Consider the following 17,061-nt stretch of genomic DNA (forward strand, 5'->3'; position numbering starts at 1 on the left):
TTGTCCACTCCCAGAATGAACACTGCTGTCAGTGCTAACACATGATTATCCGCCCATCGGAGAATCCTTGTGGCTTCTGCCATTGCCCTCCTGCTTCTTGTGCCGCCCTGTCTGTTGTCTGATTGGATCAGTACCGGCTGGTTCTGAAGAAGGGGCCTTGCTTGGCTTAGGGCATTGTAAATGGCCCTTAGCTTCAGAATTGTGAAGCGAAATCTCCTGATTTGACCACAGTCCTTGGAAATTTCTTCCCTGTGTGACTGCACCCCAGCCCCGAAGGCTGGCATCCGTGGTCACCAGGACCCAGTCCTGTATTCCGAATCTGCGGCCCTCTAGTAGATGAGCCCTCTGCAGCCACCACAGCAGCGACACCCTGGTGCTTGCCGACTGGGTTATCCGCTGTTGCATCTGGAGATGGGACCCGTACCATTTGTCCAACAGGTCCCACTGGAAAGTCCTTGCGTGGAACCTTCCGAATGGAATTGCTTCGTACGAAGCTACCATTTTTCCCAGGACTCGTGTGCATTGATGTACCGACACCTGTCCCGGTTTTAGGAGGTCTCTGACTAGAGATGATAACTCCTCGGCTTTTTCCACTGGAAGAAACACTTTTTTCTGGTCTGTGTCCAGAATCATTCCCAGGAACAGAAGACGTGTCGTCGGGACCAGCTGTGACTTTGGAATATTGAGAATCCAGCCGTGCTGTTGTAGCACTTCCCGAGAAAGTGCTACCCCCACTACCAACTGTTCCTTGGACCTCGCCTTTATCAGGAGATCGTCCAAGTACGGGATAATTAAAACTCCCTTCTTGCGAAGGAGTATCATCATTTCGGCCATTACCTTGGTAAAGACCCTCGGTGCCGTGGATAACCCAAACGGCAGCGTCTGGAACTGATAGTGACAGTCCTGTACCACAAATCTGAGGTACACCTGGTGAGGAGGGTAAATGGGGACATGCAGGTACGCATCCTTGATGTCCAGGGAGACCATGTAATCCCCCTCGTCCAGGCTCGCAATAACCGCCCTGAGCGATTCCATCTTGAACTTGAACCTTTTGATATGTGTTCAAGGATTTTAAATTTAAGATGGGTCTCACCGAACCTTCCGGTTTCGGTACCACAAACATTGTGGAATAGTAACCCTGTCCTTGCTGAAGGAGGGGTACCTTGACAATCACTTGCTGTGAATACAGTTTTTGGATAGCCACCAACACTGCCTCCCTGGCAGAGGGAGTTGCTGGTAAGGCAGATTTTAGAAAACGGCGGGGGGGGGGGGGGGGACGTCTCGAATTCCAGCCTGTACCCCTGAGATACTACTTGAAGGATCCAGGGATCCACCTGTGAGAGAGCCCACTGTGTGCTGAAATTTCTGAGACGGGCCCCCACCGTACCCGGGTCCGCCTGTGAAGCCCCAGCGTCATGCTGTGGACTCACCGGACGCGAGGGAGGACTTTTGCTCTTGGGAACTGGCTGTATGCTGCAGCTTTTTCCCTCTACCTTTGCCTCTCGGCAGAAAGGATGCGCCTCGAGCCCTCTTGTGTTTATGGGGCCGAAAGGACTGTACTTGATAATACGGTGCTTTCTTTTGCTGTGGGGTAGCCTGTGGCAAAAATGTCGATTTCCCAGCCGTAGCTGTGGAAACGAGGTCTGAAAGACCATCCCCAAACAGTTCCACCCCCCTATAAGGCAGAACTTCCATGTGCCTTTTTGAATCGGCATCACCTGACCTCTGCCGAGTCCATAACCCCCTTCTGGCGGCAATGGACATTGCGCTTATTTTTTATGCCAGCCGGCAAATATCCCTCTGTGCATCACGCATGTATAAGACAGCGTCTTTTATATACTCTACTGTCAGCAAAATATTGTCCCTATCCAGGGTATCAATATTATCCGACAGGAAATCTGACCACGCAGCAGCAGCACTGCACATCCATGCTGATGCAATCGCTGGTCGCAATATAATGCCCGTGTGTGTATATATAGCTTTTAGGGTAGCCTCCTGCTTTCTATCAGCAGGATCCTTTAGGGCGGCCGTATCCTGATACGGTAGTGCCACCTGTTTTGATAAACGTGTAAGCGCTTTATCTACCCTAGGGGGTGTTTCCCAACGTGACCTATCCTCTGGCGGGAAAGGGTACGCTGCCAATAACCGTTTAGAAATTATCAATTTCTTATCGGGGGAAGTCCAGGCTTCCTCACACACCTCATTTAATTCCTCAGATGCAGGAAAAACTACTGGTAGTTTTTTCTCACCGAACATAATACCCTTTTTTGTGGTACCTGGGGTACTATCAGAAATGTGTAATACATTTTTCATTGCCTCAATCATGTAACAGGTGGACCTATTGGAGGGTACACTAGTCTCATCGTCGTCGACACTGGAGTCGGTATCCGTGTCGACATCTGTGTCTGCCATCTGAGGTAGCGGGCGTTTTAAAGCCCCTGATGACATTTGAGACGCTGGAACAGTCACAAGCTGAGTAGCCGGCTGTCCTATGTCGTCAAACCTTTTATGTAAGGAGCTGACACTGTCATGTAATTCCTTCCATAAATCCATCCACACAGGTGTCGACCCCTCAGGGGGTGACAACACATTTACAGGCATTTGCTCTGCCTCCACATCATTTTCCTCATCATACATGTCAACACAGCGGTACCGACACACAGCACACACACAGGGAATGCTCTGACAGAGGACAGGACCCCACAAAGCCCTTTGGGGAGACAGAGGGAGAGTATGCCAGCACACACCAGAGCGCTATATAACAGAGGGATATCACTATACAGAGTGTTTTCCCCTATAGCTGCTTGTATTATATATATATATATATATATATATATATATACTGCGCCTAAATTTAGTGCCCCCCCCCCTCTCTTTTTTACCCTTTCTGTAGTGCAGGACTTCAGGGGAGAGCCAGGGAGCGATCCTTCCACTGGAGCTGTGAGGGAAAATGGCGCCAGTGTGCTGAGGGAGATGGCTCCGCCCCTTTTTCAGCGGGCTTTCTCCCGCTTTTTGTGTTATTCTGGCAGGGGTAATTTACACCTATATAGCCTCTGGGGCTATATATGGTGTCAGTTTTGCCAGCCAAGGTGTTAATATTGCTGCTCAGGGCGCCCCCCCCCCCCCCGCCAGCACCCTGCACCCATCAGTGACCGAAGTGTGTGGTGTGCATGAGGAGCAATGGCGCACAGCTGCAGTGCTGTGCGCTACCTTGGAGAAGACAGAAGTCTTCAGCCGCCGATTTTCCGGACCTTCTTGCTTCTGGCTCTGTAAGGGGGACGGCGGCGCGGCCCCGGGAACGGACGACGAGGTCAGGTCCTGTGTGCGATCCCTCTGCAGCTAATGGTGTCCAGTAGCCTAAGAAGCCCAAGCTACCACCACTTAGGTAGGTTCGCTTCTTCTCCCCTTAGTCCATCGCTGCAGTGAGCCTGTTGCCAGCAGGTCTCACTGTAAAATAAAAAACCTAAACTATACTTTCTTTCTAGGAGCTCAGGAGAGCCCCTAGTGTGCATCCAGCTCGGCCGGGCACAGAAATCTAACTGAGGCTTGGAGGAGGGTCATGGGGGGAGGAGCCAGTGCACACCAGATAGTCCTAAATCTTTCTTTAGATGTGCCCAGTCTCCTGCGGAGCCGTCTATTCCCCATGGTCCTTACGGAGTTCCCAGCATCCACTAGGACGTCAGAGAAAGGAAGTTCTTTGCTGTGAATTCTGACATTTTTGGTGCAGCGCTATTTTCACTGACTTTCTCCATTTGAAGTATGCTAATAAGTGAACTTTTTAAAAGGTGTTTTTGGGAAAGGAGTCCCTGAACGGGAATTTTTGAATTTTTATACTTCGGGTGCAGCGCAAATATCCTCTGACTTTTGTGTATAAATTGTATCATAAGGTTTTATGCGGGTATTACCCTCTGTCAGTAATTTGCAGCAGTACCCAGGTAACACGGATACTCAGAAATTTTTCTTGATGATATATACAGTTGTAGATTTTACCAATGTGCTGTATGACTGAAGTCTCCCAGTAACATCCATCACCTCAGTAAGCCAGTTGCAGTCCATGACTGCACTGGCTACATTATGACTGGCAATGACTTCTTTTTGGAAGTGCTTCATGTCAGTCACCCAAATGACTGGCAGCCCCAGGTGAAGGTGTTTTCTCCCTCTGCAACTGCCATGCCGGGCTGTAATTAATAGAGAGTGTGCTTCCAGTGTTAAGCCAATACCTGCCTTTCGGGCAGCCCTACTCAGCTTCTATGGGATGCAGACGATGCAGTCCATGTAAGCCAATATTTTGTGCATGTGCAGTCCCTCTGCCACTTGCTGACAGTCCCGGCACCTTCCAGTTCCATTGCACTGGTGCCGAGACCAGACCAAGCTAGCCAGGAGTCCAGGCACAGGTAGCGCCAGCCCCCTCTCCCCTCCTAGATAAATAGATAGATACAGTAGATAGATAGATAGATAGATAGATAGATAGATAGATAGATAGATAGATAGATAGATAAAGAATGTATTAACAAAATATGTGTTAGTAGGTTCTATTTGTCAGTTAAAAAACATGCAAAATGAATGAAAAGAAGAGAAATCTAAATTTAATCAATATTTGTTGTGATCACCCTTTGCCTTCAAAACAGCATCAGTTCTTCTAGGTACACTTGTACACAGTTTATGAAGGAACTTGGCAGGGAGGTTGATCCAAACATCTTGGAAAACTAACCACGGATTTTCTACCTGTACTAAAAAACTTGGAACATTCTAGTGACACAGAGGATAGAGAGCATTCTAGTGACCAATATACAATACAGAGTGCATCCTTGTGATTAATATAAAATACAAAGCATCCTAGTGACTGCCATGCAAAGAGGAGAACATTTTACAGACTTATATGCAATGAAGATAGCATTAATTGTAACTAGTGAATAATACAGTGTGTCATGCTGTGTTTGACAAAAAATTGTGTCTAACTTGCATGTGCAAGATGCATAGTCTAAGTTCACTCTGTGATTAAGTCAAATTAGCAGTTCAAAGTCACATGGATCTGCAAACATAGGCGATAGCAGGTTAGCGGTAAATGAGCTGTAACTGAATGATGAGTACTGAGACGCACGATACAACTCATTTTCATAGTACATAGGCGTAGGGCCCAACTATCTTGGCTCCGGGAGACTGGGATGAAGATACACCACTGCATAGTAAGCATCATACAATACAGAGAGCAACCCATTGGAAAATACAGACGGATCCTAGTGACAACTATACAATGTAAAAACCTACTGTAGATACATACAGTATTCTTGTGAACTCAATACAATACAGAGAGAATATTACTGTAATGCATACTGTATGATAAAGAGAGCAACCTTGTTACTTCCTTACAATGCTGAGTGCAAACTAGTTTTTGTAATATGATACTTACACAAAATAACTTAGTGACTGTTATACAATACAGAAAGCATTCTAATTTCTACCATACATGTAATATATGGCAGCTTCTCGCAGTGCTGATCAGCTCACATGTCCGAAAGTGAATCTGAAGCTGCCATTTATTGCACTTCCAGCTGAGGAGATGAATTAGCAGGTTGTAACTGAATTGTACATTTGATAAGAGCAGCCAGTCATGTCCATAGGTGAATTTCTAGAGATGTATCACTTGCATTTCCGATTGGAGATTGAAGATTATTTACTAGTGGGAGTTTACACATCTGAACTAAGATCTCATTATAGACATTAAAAGAAGATCCACTTCTTTGTCCTCATCTTCATGAAGGATTTGTAACAGGAAATTAAGGGTACTACTGAACCTGTATCAATTGTGTTTGGTGCTCCCCAGGACTATTATTCTATATTATATATACTGTATCGAGACTATATAGATAGATTCAGTGGCGGAACTAGCGAGCAGTGGGCCCATGTGCGACAAAATGGCTTGGGCCCCCCCCCCCCCATCCCATCCAAGTCCACCCCCTCACCCCTGGACAGGATCTGGTGAGGGGGACCTGCTCAGGGAAGTGGATACCTAGCAACAGTGCCGTAACTAGACATTTTAGCACTGTGTGCAAGAAACGGCATCGGAGCCCCACCCCTGCATGCAAAACAGGGGCAGTGCGCGCCGTAGGCGCGCGCAAAAATACATAGTGGCGTGGCTTCGTGGGGAAGGGGTGTGGCCACAAAATAATACCAATTCATAAAACGGTGCACAGTAGTCTCCATTATTCAAATTACGCCGCACAGTAGCACCACTACGCCAGGTAGAGACCCTTTTACACCTTACGGCGGACAGATTCCTCTTTTTACACATTACAGCAGACAGCATCCCCTTTTTACACATTACGGCAGACAGCGTCCCCCTTTTTTACACATAACGGCAGAGAGCGTGCCCTTTTTACACATAGCAGCAGACAGCGTGCCCTTTTTACACATAACGGCAGACAGCGTCCCCTTTTAACACATAAAGGCAGACAGCGTGCCCTTGTTACACATAGCGGCAGACAGCGTACACTTTTTTCACATAACGGCAGACAGCGTGCCCTTGTTAAACATAGCGGCAGACAGCGTATACTTTTTACACATTACGGCAGACAGCGTGCCCTTTTTACACATTACGGCAGACAGCGTGCCCTTGTTACACATTACGGCAGACAGCGTGCCCTTGTTACACATTACGGCAGACAGATTCACCCTTTTTACACATTACGGCAGGCAGATTCCCCCTTTTTACACATTGCGGAAAGCAGATTCCCCTTTTTACACATTGCGGCAGACAGTCCTCCTTTTTACACATTGCGGCAAGCAGATTCCCCGTTTTAACACATTGCGGCAGGCAGATTCCCCCTTTTTACACATTGTGGCAAGCAGATTCCCCGTTTTTACACATTGCGGCAGGCAGATTCCCCGTTTTTATACATTGCGGCAGGCAGATTCCCCCTTTTTACACATTGCGGCAGACAGTCCCCCTTTTTTGAAGAAAGAAAGAAAGAAAGAAAGAAAGAAAGAAAGAAAGAAAGAAAGAAAGAAAGAAAGAAAGAAAGAAGAATTATACTTACCCTCTCCGCTGGCTCAGGCTCCTCGGTGCAGCGTCAGACGATTCCCGGGCAGGAGAGAAGGAGGAGGAGGGAGGTGGAGGAGGGAGCCGCAACAGCGCTGTGTTATTGGTGGAGGCGCTGCTGCTGCTGCCCCTCTGCTTCACTATAGGCTGTTCACGGAAGACAGCCTATAGTGAAGCAGAGGGGCAGCAGCAGCGCCTCCACCAGTAACAAAGCGCTGCTGCGGCTCCCTCCTCTACCTCCCTCCTCCTCCTTCTCCCCCGTACCGCTGCTCCTCTCCTCTCTGGGCGGCTGTGCGCTGTGGGCAGTGGTTGCCCGCAGCGCACAGCGGCATGTAATGAGTCAGTTTGACTCATTACATGCTTTGGGCCCTTGGACAGAGGCGGGCCCCAGTGCAACGCACTGGTTGCACTGGTGGTAGTTCCGCCTCTGGATAGATAGAGAATTCCAAGGGGGGTTGGTCCACACAGCCTAATTTCCAAATGCCTTTAAAGCTGCTTTTCAAAAATAACTTTCTAATGAACTTGAGGCTTTCAGTTCACATTTCGATAAGGTGGTGACTGCCTTCTTTTTGACCCAGCACCTCAACCAATATCTAATATCATCTCCAATATCCAATTTGATTTCCAATATCATCTCTATGCTGATGATACTCAAATCTATCTTTCCTCTCTGGACCTCTCCCCTGCTCTCCTCGCTCGTATATCCAACTGTCTCTCTGCTATCTCTGTTTGGATGTCCCAGCGCTCTCATAAACTTAACATGTCTAAGACTGAGCTGATCATCTTCCCTCCCTACCGCATAACCTCACCTCCCACAATCTCGTTATCTATTGATGGTACTACTATCTCCTCTAGCCCTCAAGTGTGCTGTCTTGGAGAAATCCTTGACTCCTCCCTCTCCTTCAAACCACACATTCAGCACCTCTCACAAACTTGCCGTTTTCATCTAAAAAATATTTCCAGGATCAGACCCTTTCTGACCCAGGATGCTACTAAGATTCTTATCCACTCACTGGTCATCTCCAGACTGGACTACTATAATCTCCTCCTGACTGGCATTCCTGACAAATACCTCTCTCCACTCCAATCTATCCTCAATGCTGCAGTCTGGCTCATTTTCCTCACCAAACGCACTATGTCCACCTCTCCTCTCCTACAAGACCTTCACTGGCTTCCCTTCCCTTTCAGAATCCATTTCAAGCTTCTCACACTCACTTACAAAGCCCTCACCCACTCCTCTTCCATTTACATCTCTGACCTTATCTCCCCTTACACTCCCAAACGTCCTCTTCGCTCTGCTAATGCATGCTGACTCTCCTGCCTACTGATTACTTCCTCCCACTCCTATCTCCAAGATTTTCTAATTCTCTGGAATTCCCTACCTCTCCCCCTCAGACTCTCCACCTCTCTACAAAACTTCAAACGGGCTCTCAAGACCCACTTCTTCACCAAACCCAGCCAAATCTCATTCTAACCTTCTGTTCCACGCTTTCTATCAGAGGAGGATTGGCCATAGGGTTAACAGGGAAGATTCCCGGTGGGCCGGCGCACCCGTGGGGCCTGTTTTGTTTGAGGACATGTGGTCCTTTTTATAGACATAATGAATAATATGCTAAATAATTTGCATATTTGAAAATTACTTTGCCACTTGTGATTGCAGATGATCTAGCGTATGCTCTGTCTGCCTGCTTGGCTGACATATAAGATTGAGTGAATAGTGATTGGAATACGGTTGGTGTAATAAGCAAGAAAATATATCTTTCTAAAGAATGATATAGTTTCCTAAATTATAAAGGTGTATCATATAATGTGCTCATAATATTTAATTTTATTTCTTTTTAACTTCCCCCTTGATGCTGGACATGCCCACTATCTGGAAAGTCTTGAGGGGAGGGTGCTGCTGCCATGGCCTATGGCTAGACCTTACACCTCTGGTGCTGCCCATGTAGGGCCACTAGTACAAATTTTTCCAGGGCCGCTTTTTGTTCCCAATCTGCCCCTGCTCTCTATGTACCCCGTTTGTGTCACCCCTGTCTGTCTACCCCTCACCTTTAGAATGTAAGCTCTCACGAGCAGGGCCCTCTTCCCTCATGTACTTATCCTTTCTCTTACTTTAATAATCTTCAACTGCATCAACTCCAGCAGTCCTCTGCCACCTTATACTTATTTCAGTGTTATCTGCTGATGTAGCTATGTTTGTTTACAGTGTACTTGTCCTATACTTTTATCAACTGTAAGTTGCTGTTTTCCTGTTTTGATTATTTGTTTATGTACTCTAATTGGGCACTGTGGAACCCTTGTGGTGCCATATAAATAAAGGATAATAATAAAATAATAACCATGTATACTTGTTTTTAATACAAGCAAAAGGATTCCTAGCAATATTACTTGTATTTCAAAGGCATCAAGTATCACAAGTCTCACATTCAAATTATAAAGGAGATTTATCAAAACTTATATATACATATATATATTTCACCTTTATGCGAACTTCATGGTCCTTTGGCGGAGCAACTTCAATCTCTTCAACGCTGAATGGTTTGTTTATCTCCCACAATACTGCCGCCTTGCACTTTATTACCTAGAAAAAATATAAATATACTTGGGCATGACAATAATACATAGCATATAGTTTATAATCAGCTGTAATTTCTATGGTACAGAAAGAAGTATGAAATATTCTCAGAGCTGCTCTTCAATAGAACAATATACAGGATTGGACAATATAAACATAATTCTAAAATGCCTCTCACTCATAAGTATGGCCCTCATTCCGAGTTGTTCACTCGCTAGCTGCTTTTAGCAGCATTGCACATGCTAGGCCGCCGCCCTCTGGGAGTGTATCTTAGCTTAGCAGAATTGCGAACGAAAGATTAGCAAAACTGCTACTAAATAATTATTTGCAGTTTCTGAGTAGCTCCAGACCTACTCACAGATTGCGATCAGCTCAGTCCGTTTAGTTCCTGGTTTGACGTTACAAACACGCCCTGCGTTCGGCCAGCCACTCCCCCGTTTCTCCAGACATTCCCGCGTTTTTCCCTGACACGCCTCCGTTTTTTAGCACACTCCCGGAAAACGCTCAGTTACCACCAGAAACGCCCCTTTCCTGTCAATCATTCACCGATCAGCAGTGCGACTGAAATGCGTCGCTCGAACACCAGCAAATTTACTAAGTTTTGTGTTAAATAACTTAGCGCATGTACTGCGTACCATGGCATTGCGCATTTAGCAACAAATCGCAGCATAGCAAAAATCGGCAACGAGCGAACAACTCGTAATGACCCCCTATGTACGGTAGGATAATTTTTATAGAGAGCACTTTTCATTACCTGTAAAATTATGCAGATTTCAACAATGAACTTTCCCAAGCTCTATACACTAAACTGAATGTGTGCGCAGGTAAAGGAATTTGACAATATTTCTAAAGGGTCTGTAAATTTTACCCTCCCATGCTTTAAAATAAAAGAGTATTTAACTACTTATTTTACCCTTATATCTAGTGCTTAGTTTATGTTTGAGATGTATGTATGTAGGGGCGGATCTAGACATTTCTTATGGGGGGGGGGGGCGGTTTCAAAATTAATCCTGGCTCCTCACCTCCCTAATTATTTATCCATGGCCTTCCAGTCCTGACTCCTCCCATTATATATATATACAGTATATATATATATATATATATATATATATATATAGCATTAAGCATGGTGCCTGCACTAGTTAAAGATTAAAAAGTGGTCCTTGCACAGGGAGATATTAAAGAGGAGTCAGTCCAGAAAGATCGTAGCGGGCACTCAGCAAATGGGCTTGCAGCAGGGATACCTGAGAATAGTGTGCTGGCTGGGCAATGGGGCAGATGTATTAACCTGGAGAAAGCATAAGGAAATGATAAACTAGTGATAAATGCAAGGTGATAAATGCACCAGCCAATCAACTCCAATATGTAAATTAACAGTTAGGACCTGATTGGCTGGTGCGTTTATCACATTGCACTTATCACTGGTTTATCACTTCCTTATGGCTTCTCCAGGTTAATACATCTGCCCCAATGTTCGGGCCGCCGGCTGCAGATTCCTTTATCGTGGCGGGCTCCACTGCCACTGGTTTTAACCATGATCAGGTCTGTGTTGAGGGGGGACGATCTCCCTGTTTGCCATTCCTTCTGAATCCAGCCCTATATGTATGTTAAACTTTTAACTTAATGACTGTTGAATACATACAACACTGGGCAAGCTGTATCTGGTATAAAAATACCAATCTGCACTATATACATGCAAATAAGATGGAAGGACTCCAAAAGTGTGTAATTGCTCCAAAATTGTGAGAATCTGTGGGCAAGGCAAATAAAGAACAGAGGGGCAGATGTATTAACCCGGAGAAGGCATAAGGAAGTGATAAACCAGTGATAAGTTCAAGGTGATAAATGCACCAACCAGTCAGCTTAAACTGTCAATTTGCATATTGGAGTTGATTGGCTGGTGCGTTTTACCACCTTGCAGTTATCACTGGTTTATCACTTCCTTATGCCTTCCCCATGTCAATACATCTGCCCCAATAAATGTTACAGAAAAGTAATTTCAGCTGATGTGTAGAATAATAGGTGAGATAGTGAGCCACAGGTTTTAGTGGAAGCAGAGTGACTGGTTGGGAGAGCGATTTCAGATGAGTTCACATATGTAGGATGGGGCAAAATTGTTTTAGCTTTACAGGTTAAGAATAAAATTAGAATTTATTCTTAGAGATACTGTAGAACAAATAGTGCAATACTGTATTTAGAAGAGTTTGGCAGCTGAAGCTATTCAGTTATACCCCTTTCAGACTGATATGCCGGGGTTCACCTGGGATTTTGGACATGGGTCTTTCCCGGTTCCAACCAGGCTAAGACCCCTTTCAGACTGGTGGCCTGACCTGGCTTATAGCCAGATTGGTGACATCACCACTGACATATGCCGAGGCAGCACTTGGAGATGAGATGATCTCCATGTACCGCCTCTACCTATGCAGTGAATGAGCGCTGGGTCACATCTACTTACAGTAGCTTACCTGTTCACACTTCAAAGTGAGCTGGGTTGAAACCGTATTCTACCCTGTTCCCTATCGCTCAACCCAGGTTATTTCAACTGGCCCCTTTCAGACTGCAATGCAACCCGGGTTGATGCACGTTCACATACAATATCCTAGGTTATTGCTCGCAGTATGAAAGGGGTATAAATGAGAATTAGCTTGACAGCTGCTTTTACGATTGGAGAGGAGACAGGTGTTGAACACACCTTAACAGATGTTCATAGTATAGAAAAGCGCTAATACCTGTGAAAAAAAAATGGTTAATAAAACAATGTTTGACAGCCCTTTTATGTGCGGGTGTGAGAGGCCGTTACTGATCCTGTTAGTGGTTCTGTATGTTCGCCGGCGGTCAGGACCGCAATCAGGTAGTGTGCAGGGGTTGAAGTTGATTGAGCTAACTTTGCCTACTGCTGCCTACCTTTCCAGCAACTATCAAACATTTAAAACCTATTGTCTGTTGAGGTCCAAGAAAGATACAGGAGACTAATATTATTGGAACGGGTTGCTGGAACTTTATATTCTTCCACATTTTTATTCTACATCAGGAGCAGCACTGCACACAATTTTTAGACATTTCTCTATGTGTACCAGTCAGCTTTTTCAGCTTATTTTACTATTTTACATTTTCTATTTTTTATTGTGGCTGTCTGAATAGATTTTAAATGTATCAATAAATAGGAGTATCTTATCGACCATCTCACTTCATCTGTGACCATTTTAGCGCTGTAATTTTGTGTTTTGTATTCTACTGTGTAGTGCTACTACCTGGTGTAACATGTCTAAGAGCTCTATCTGATGTAATGTGTATAAGGGGTACTACCTGGCATAATGTGTGTAAGGAGATTTACCTGGTGTAATGAGTATAAGGGCTAATACTGTGTGGTGCAATGTGAATAATTGACACTACTGTGCAGTGTCATGTGAATAACAGACAATATTATGTGGCCACACCCCTTCCCATTGTAGCCACACCCCTGTATTTTGTGTGCACTGTCCCTGTTTTAAATATGGGAGGTAGGGGGTTCATCAATTCTCTTTGTGGCACAGGGCACCAAATTGTCTAGTTACGGCACTGTCTACATCTACTTTATCTGTCTCCAAGGCTTAGTATATAGACCCCTATATTTATTCTAGGGAATAGGATTGCCAGCTAGCCATATCAGGTGGATATAAGCAGTAAGCTTCCCTATGATCCACTGTTGGCAGGGAAAGGGACATTTTTTAACCACTTGGCTGCTGGCCAAATAGAAAAGCTACGGATGTGCATGAGTTCACGTGCACGCTTGCGCTCAGTTGCCTTGCTGAGCAGATTCTCAGAAGCTTATTGGTGACAATCCTGATCCCTTAACAAATTAAGAGAAAGAAGTTTGCACATGCCCTATAATTAGGCTTACCATACTATCACTTTAAACTGGGACAAACATGAATTATACAGGTTCTGTAGCTGCCTGACTTAAAAACCTAAATGTCACCTGGTTTTAAGCATACCTATTACCAGGGCCGGTGCTAGGGTGTCCGGCGCCTCCCTGCAAACAATAAATTTGCGCCCTCCATCCCATGTGTATTAAAGGGACAGTGCTCTCCAAAGGGGCGTGGTCTCACATGGAAGGGGCGTGGCCACATAATAGTGTCCCCAATTCAAATTAGGCTACACAGTATCACAATCGTATTAACATTATACCACACGTAGTCCCCCGATTCATATTGCACCAAATAGTTGTGTACCTAATTCACATTACGACACACAATATCCACAGTATTCACATGTATGTCCCTTACACACAATACCCACAATACCCACAGTAGTGTACCTTATACAAATATCACCCGCAGTAGTAGTGCCACACAGAACGCCCACAGTAGTCGTGCCACACAGAACCCCCACAGTAGTCGTGCCACACAGAACACCCACAGTAGTCAAGCCACACAGAACGCCCACAGTAGTCAAGCCACACAGAACGCCCACAGTAGTCGTGCCACACAGAATGCCCACAGTAGTGACATACAGAATGCCCATAGTAGTCGTGCCACACAGAACGTCCACAGCAGTAGTGCCCCACAGAACACCCACAGTAGTCGTGCCATACATAGTGCCCACAGTAGTCATGCCATACAGAATGACCACAGTAGTCGTGCCACACAGAATGCCCACAGCAGTAGTGGCCCACGGAATGCCCACAGTAGTCGTGCCACACATAGCGCCCACAGTAGATGTGCCGCACATAATGCCCACAGCCGTAGTGATTCACAGAGCGCCCACAGTAGTCGTGCCACACAGAATGCCCTCAGAAGTAGTGCAACAATTAATGCCCCTTACACTTAAGTCAACCGGAGGGGAGGAGATAGAGGTGGTGTGTGGTACTTACCGCACACAGATCCATGGAGAGTGATGCCAGCGCCGCTGCCTAAAGTGCAGTGAGGAGAGAGGGAGGGAGCCAGAGGGACCAAGCCTGAGCCGCGCTTCACGCTGCTGAGTGGGAGAGCACCGGCTCTGTGCGGGAGAGTATCTCTTTATTACTGTGCATGTGATGCGTCTTTCTTTATGTTGGAAATCCCCTGAGTGTTGCATAGCTTGCTTGTTTACGTACTCCCTATTTGGAGGGCACCGGGACCATCTGCACTTGTGGGAAAGCTGGGGTCAGTCACATTGCCTCATATATGGTACAGAATAAATATATATATATATATACATATATATATATATATATATATATATATATATACACATATATATATATACACACACACACACATACACACACACACACACACACACACATACTGTACAGCACCTATTCCCAGCACTCCCCCAGATAAACAGCCATATATTACTTGCTCCGGTGCCCTCCTAGGTATGCTGGTACCATATATATGCAGGTTTGGTAAGGCGGCACTCAGGAGACGTTGTTACCACAGTGAATCCATCTTTATTTGCGTTATTATCCAACGCACATTTCGGGCCGATCGCCCATTGTCAGGGTTTGTCCCTGACGACAGGCAATCAGCCTGGATAATAACGCAAATAAAGATTGATTCACTGTGTGCCGCCTTACCAAACTTATATATATATATATATATATATATATATATATATACACATACAGTGTATATATATATATATATATATATATATATATACAGTGTATATATATATATATATATATGTATATACATATATATATAATATCCAGAGGTTCGGCGCTCCATGTAAATGAACAAGAGCAATTTATACAGTCATGATACACACACAAAAAAAACATGTGGGAGGGCACAGTACAATATATACCTCATAGAGCACAACTTTATTCCCTGCACCACAGCAGGCAGTCGGCGGCATCCTCCTTCCCCCTTCTCCCCTCCCCTCTCCCCCCATCCCCAAAGAAGAAGTGGCCAGTAACCACAGTACCTCTGCCCTGGAGCACCTCTTCCTCACACCGTCAGGACATAAGCGCACCGCTGCCTAAAGTGCAGGAGGAGGGGGCGGTAATAGGAGGCACCGCTGCCTAAAGTGCAGGAGGAGGGGGCGGAAACAGAAGGGAGGGTGCCTGGGGGATCGAGCCGTAGCCGCGCCGCACACTGTCTGCGTCTGTCATACAGTGTGACAGACGCAGAGGCAGCCGGGAGCCAGCAGCAACAGCAGAGCGGGGAGAGCGCCTCTTCCGTCCAGCGCCTCCCTGCTTTGCAGGAGCTGCTGAGCGGGTAGCGCCGGCTCTGCCTATTACTAGAGATGAGCGGGTTCGGTTTCTTTGAATCCGAACCCGCACGAACTTCACTTTTTTTTTCACGGGTCCGAGCGACTCGGATCTTCCCGCCTTGCTCGGTTAACCCGAGCGCGCCCGAACGTCATCATGACGCTGTCGGATTCTCGCGAGACTCGGATTCTATATAAGGAGCCGCGCGTCGCCGCCATTTTCACACGTGCATTGAGATTCATAGGGAGAGGACGTGGCTGGCGTCCTCTCCATTTAGATTAGATTTAGAAGAGAGAGAGAGAGAGAGATTGCTGTGATACTGTAGATTAGAAGAGAGTGCAGACAGAGTTTAGTGACTGACGACCACAGTGACCAGTGACCACCAGAGACAGTGCAGTTGTTTGTTTTATTTAATATATCCGTTCTCTGCCTGAAAAAAACGATACACAGTCACACAGTGACTCAGTCTGTGTGCACTGCTCAGCCCAGTGTGCTGCACATCAATGTATTGTATATAAAGCTTATAATTGTGGGGGAGACTGGGGAGCACTGCAGGTTGTTATAGCAGGAGCCAGGAGTACATGATAAATAATATTATATTAAAATTAAACAGTGCACACTTTTGCTGCAGGAGTGCCACTGCCAGTGTGACTAGTGGTGACCAGTGCCTGACCACCAGTATATTAGTAGTATTGTATACTATCTCTTTATCAACCAGTCTATATTAGCAGCAGACACAGTACAGTGCGGTAGTTCACGGCTGTGGCTACCTCTGTGTCGGCACTCGGCAGGCAGTCCGTCCATCCATAATTGTATTATAATATATACCACCTAACCGTGGTTTTTTTTTCATTCTTTATACCGTCGTCATACTAGTTGTTACGAGTATACTACTATCTCTTTATCAACCAGTGTACAGTGCGGTAGTTCACGGCTGTGGCTACCTCTGTGTCGGCACTCGGCAGGCAGTCCGTCCAACCATAATTGTATTATAATATATACCACCTAACCGTGTTTTTTTTTTCATTCTTATACCGTCGTCATACTAGTTGTTACGAGTATACTACTATCTCTTTATCAACCAGTGTACAGTGCGGTAGTTCACGGCTGTGGCTACCTCTGTGTCGGCACTCGGCAGGCAGTCCGTCCATCCATAATTGTATTATAATATATACCACCTAACCGTGGTTTTTTTTTCATTCTTTATACCGTCGTCATACTAGTTGTTACGAGTATACTACTATCTCTTTATCAACCAGTGTACAGTGC

At 45.6% G+C, this 17,061-nt stretch overlaps 1 protein-coding gene across 2 annotated transcripts in view; it reads right to left on the reverse strand.

Moving 5' to 3' along the window:
* LOC134910187 (alcohol dehydrogenase 1-like) overlaps nt 1–17,061 on the reverse strand; it is a 99,042-nt gene that overhangs the window by 53,597 nt on the left and 28,384 nt on the right. For both annotated transcript variants that reach the window (XM_063917948.1, XM_063917940.1), the window contains exon 2: nt 9,519–9,620. In XM_063917948.1, coding sequence (XP_063774018.1) covers nt 9,519–9,620 — 102 coding nt within the window. The remainder of the gene's footprint in view (nt 1–9,518; nt 9,621–17,061) is intronic.

This window comes from Pseudophryne corroboree, chromosome 1, assembly GCF_028390025.1.
Source record: "Pseudophryne corroboree isolate aPseCor3 chromosome 1, aPseCor3.hap2, whole genome shotgun sequence".
Lineage (NCBI taxonomy): Eukaryota > Metazoa > Chordata > Amphibia > Anura > Myobatrachidae > Pseudophryne > Pseudophryne corroboree.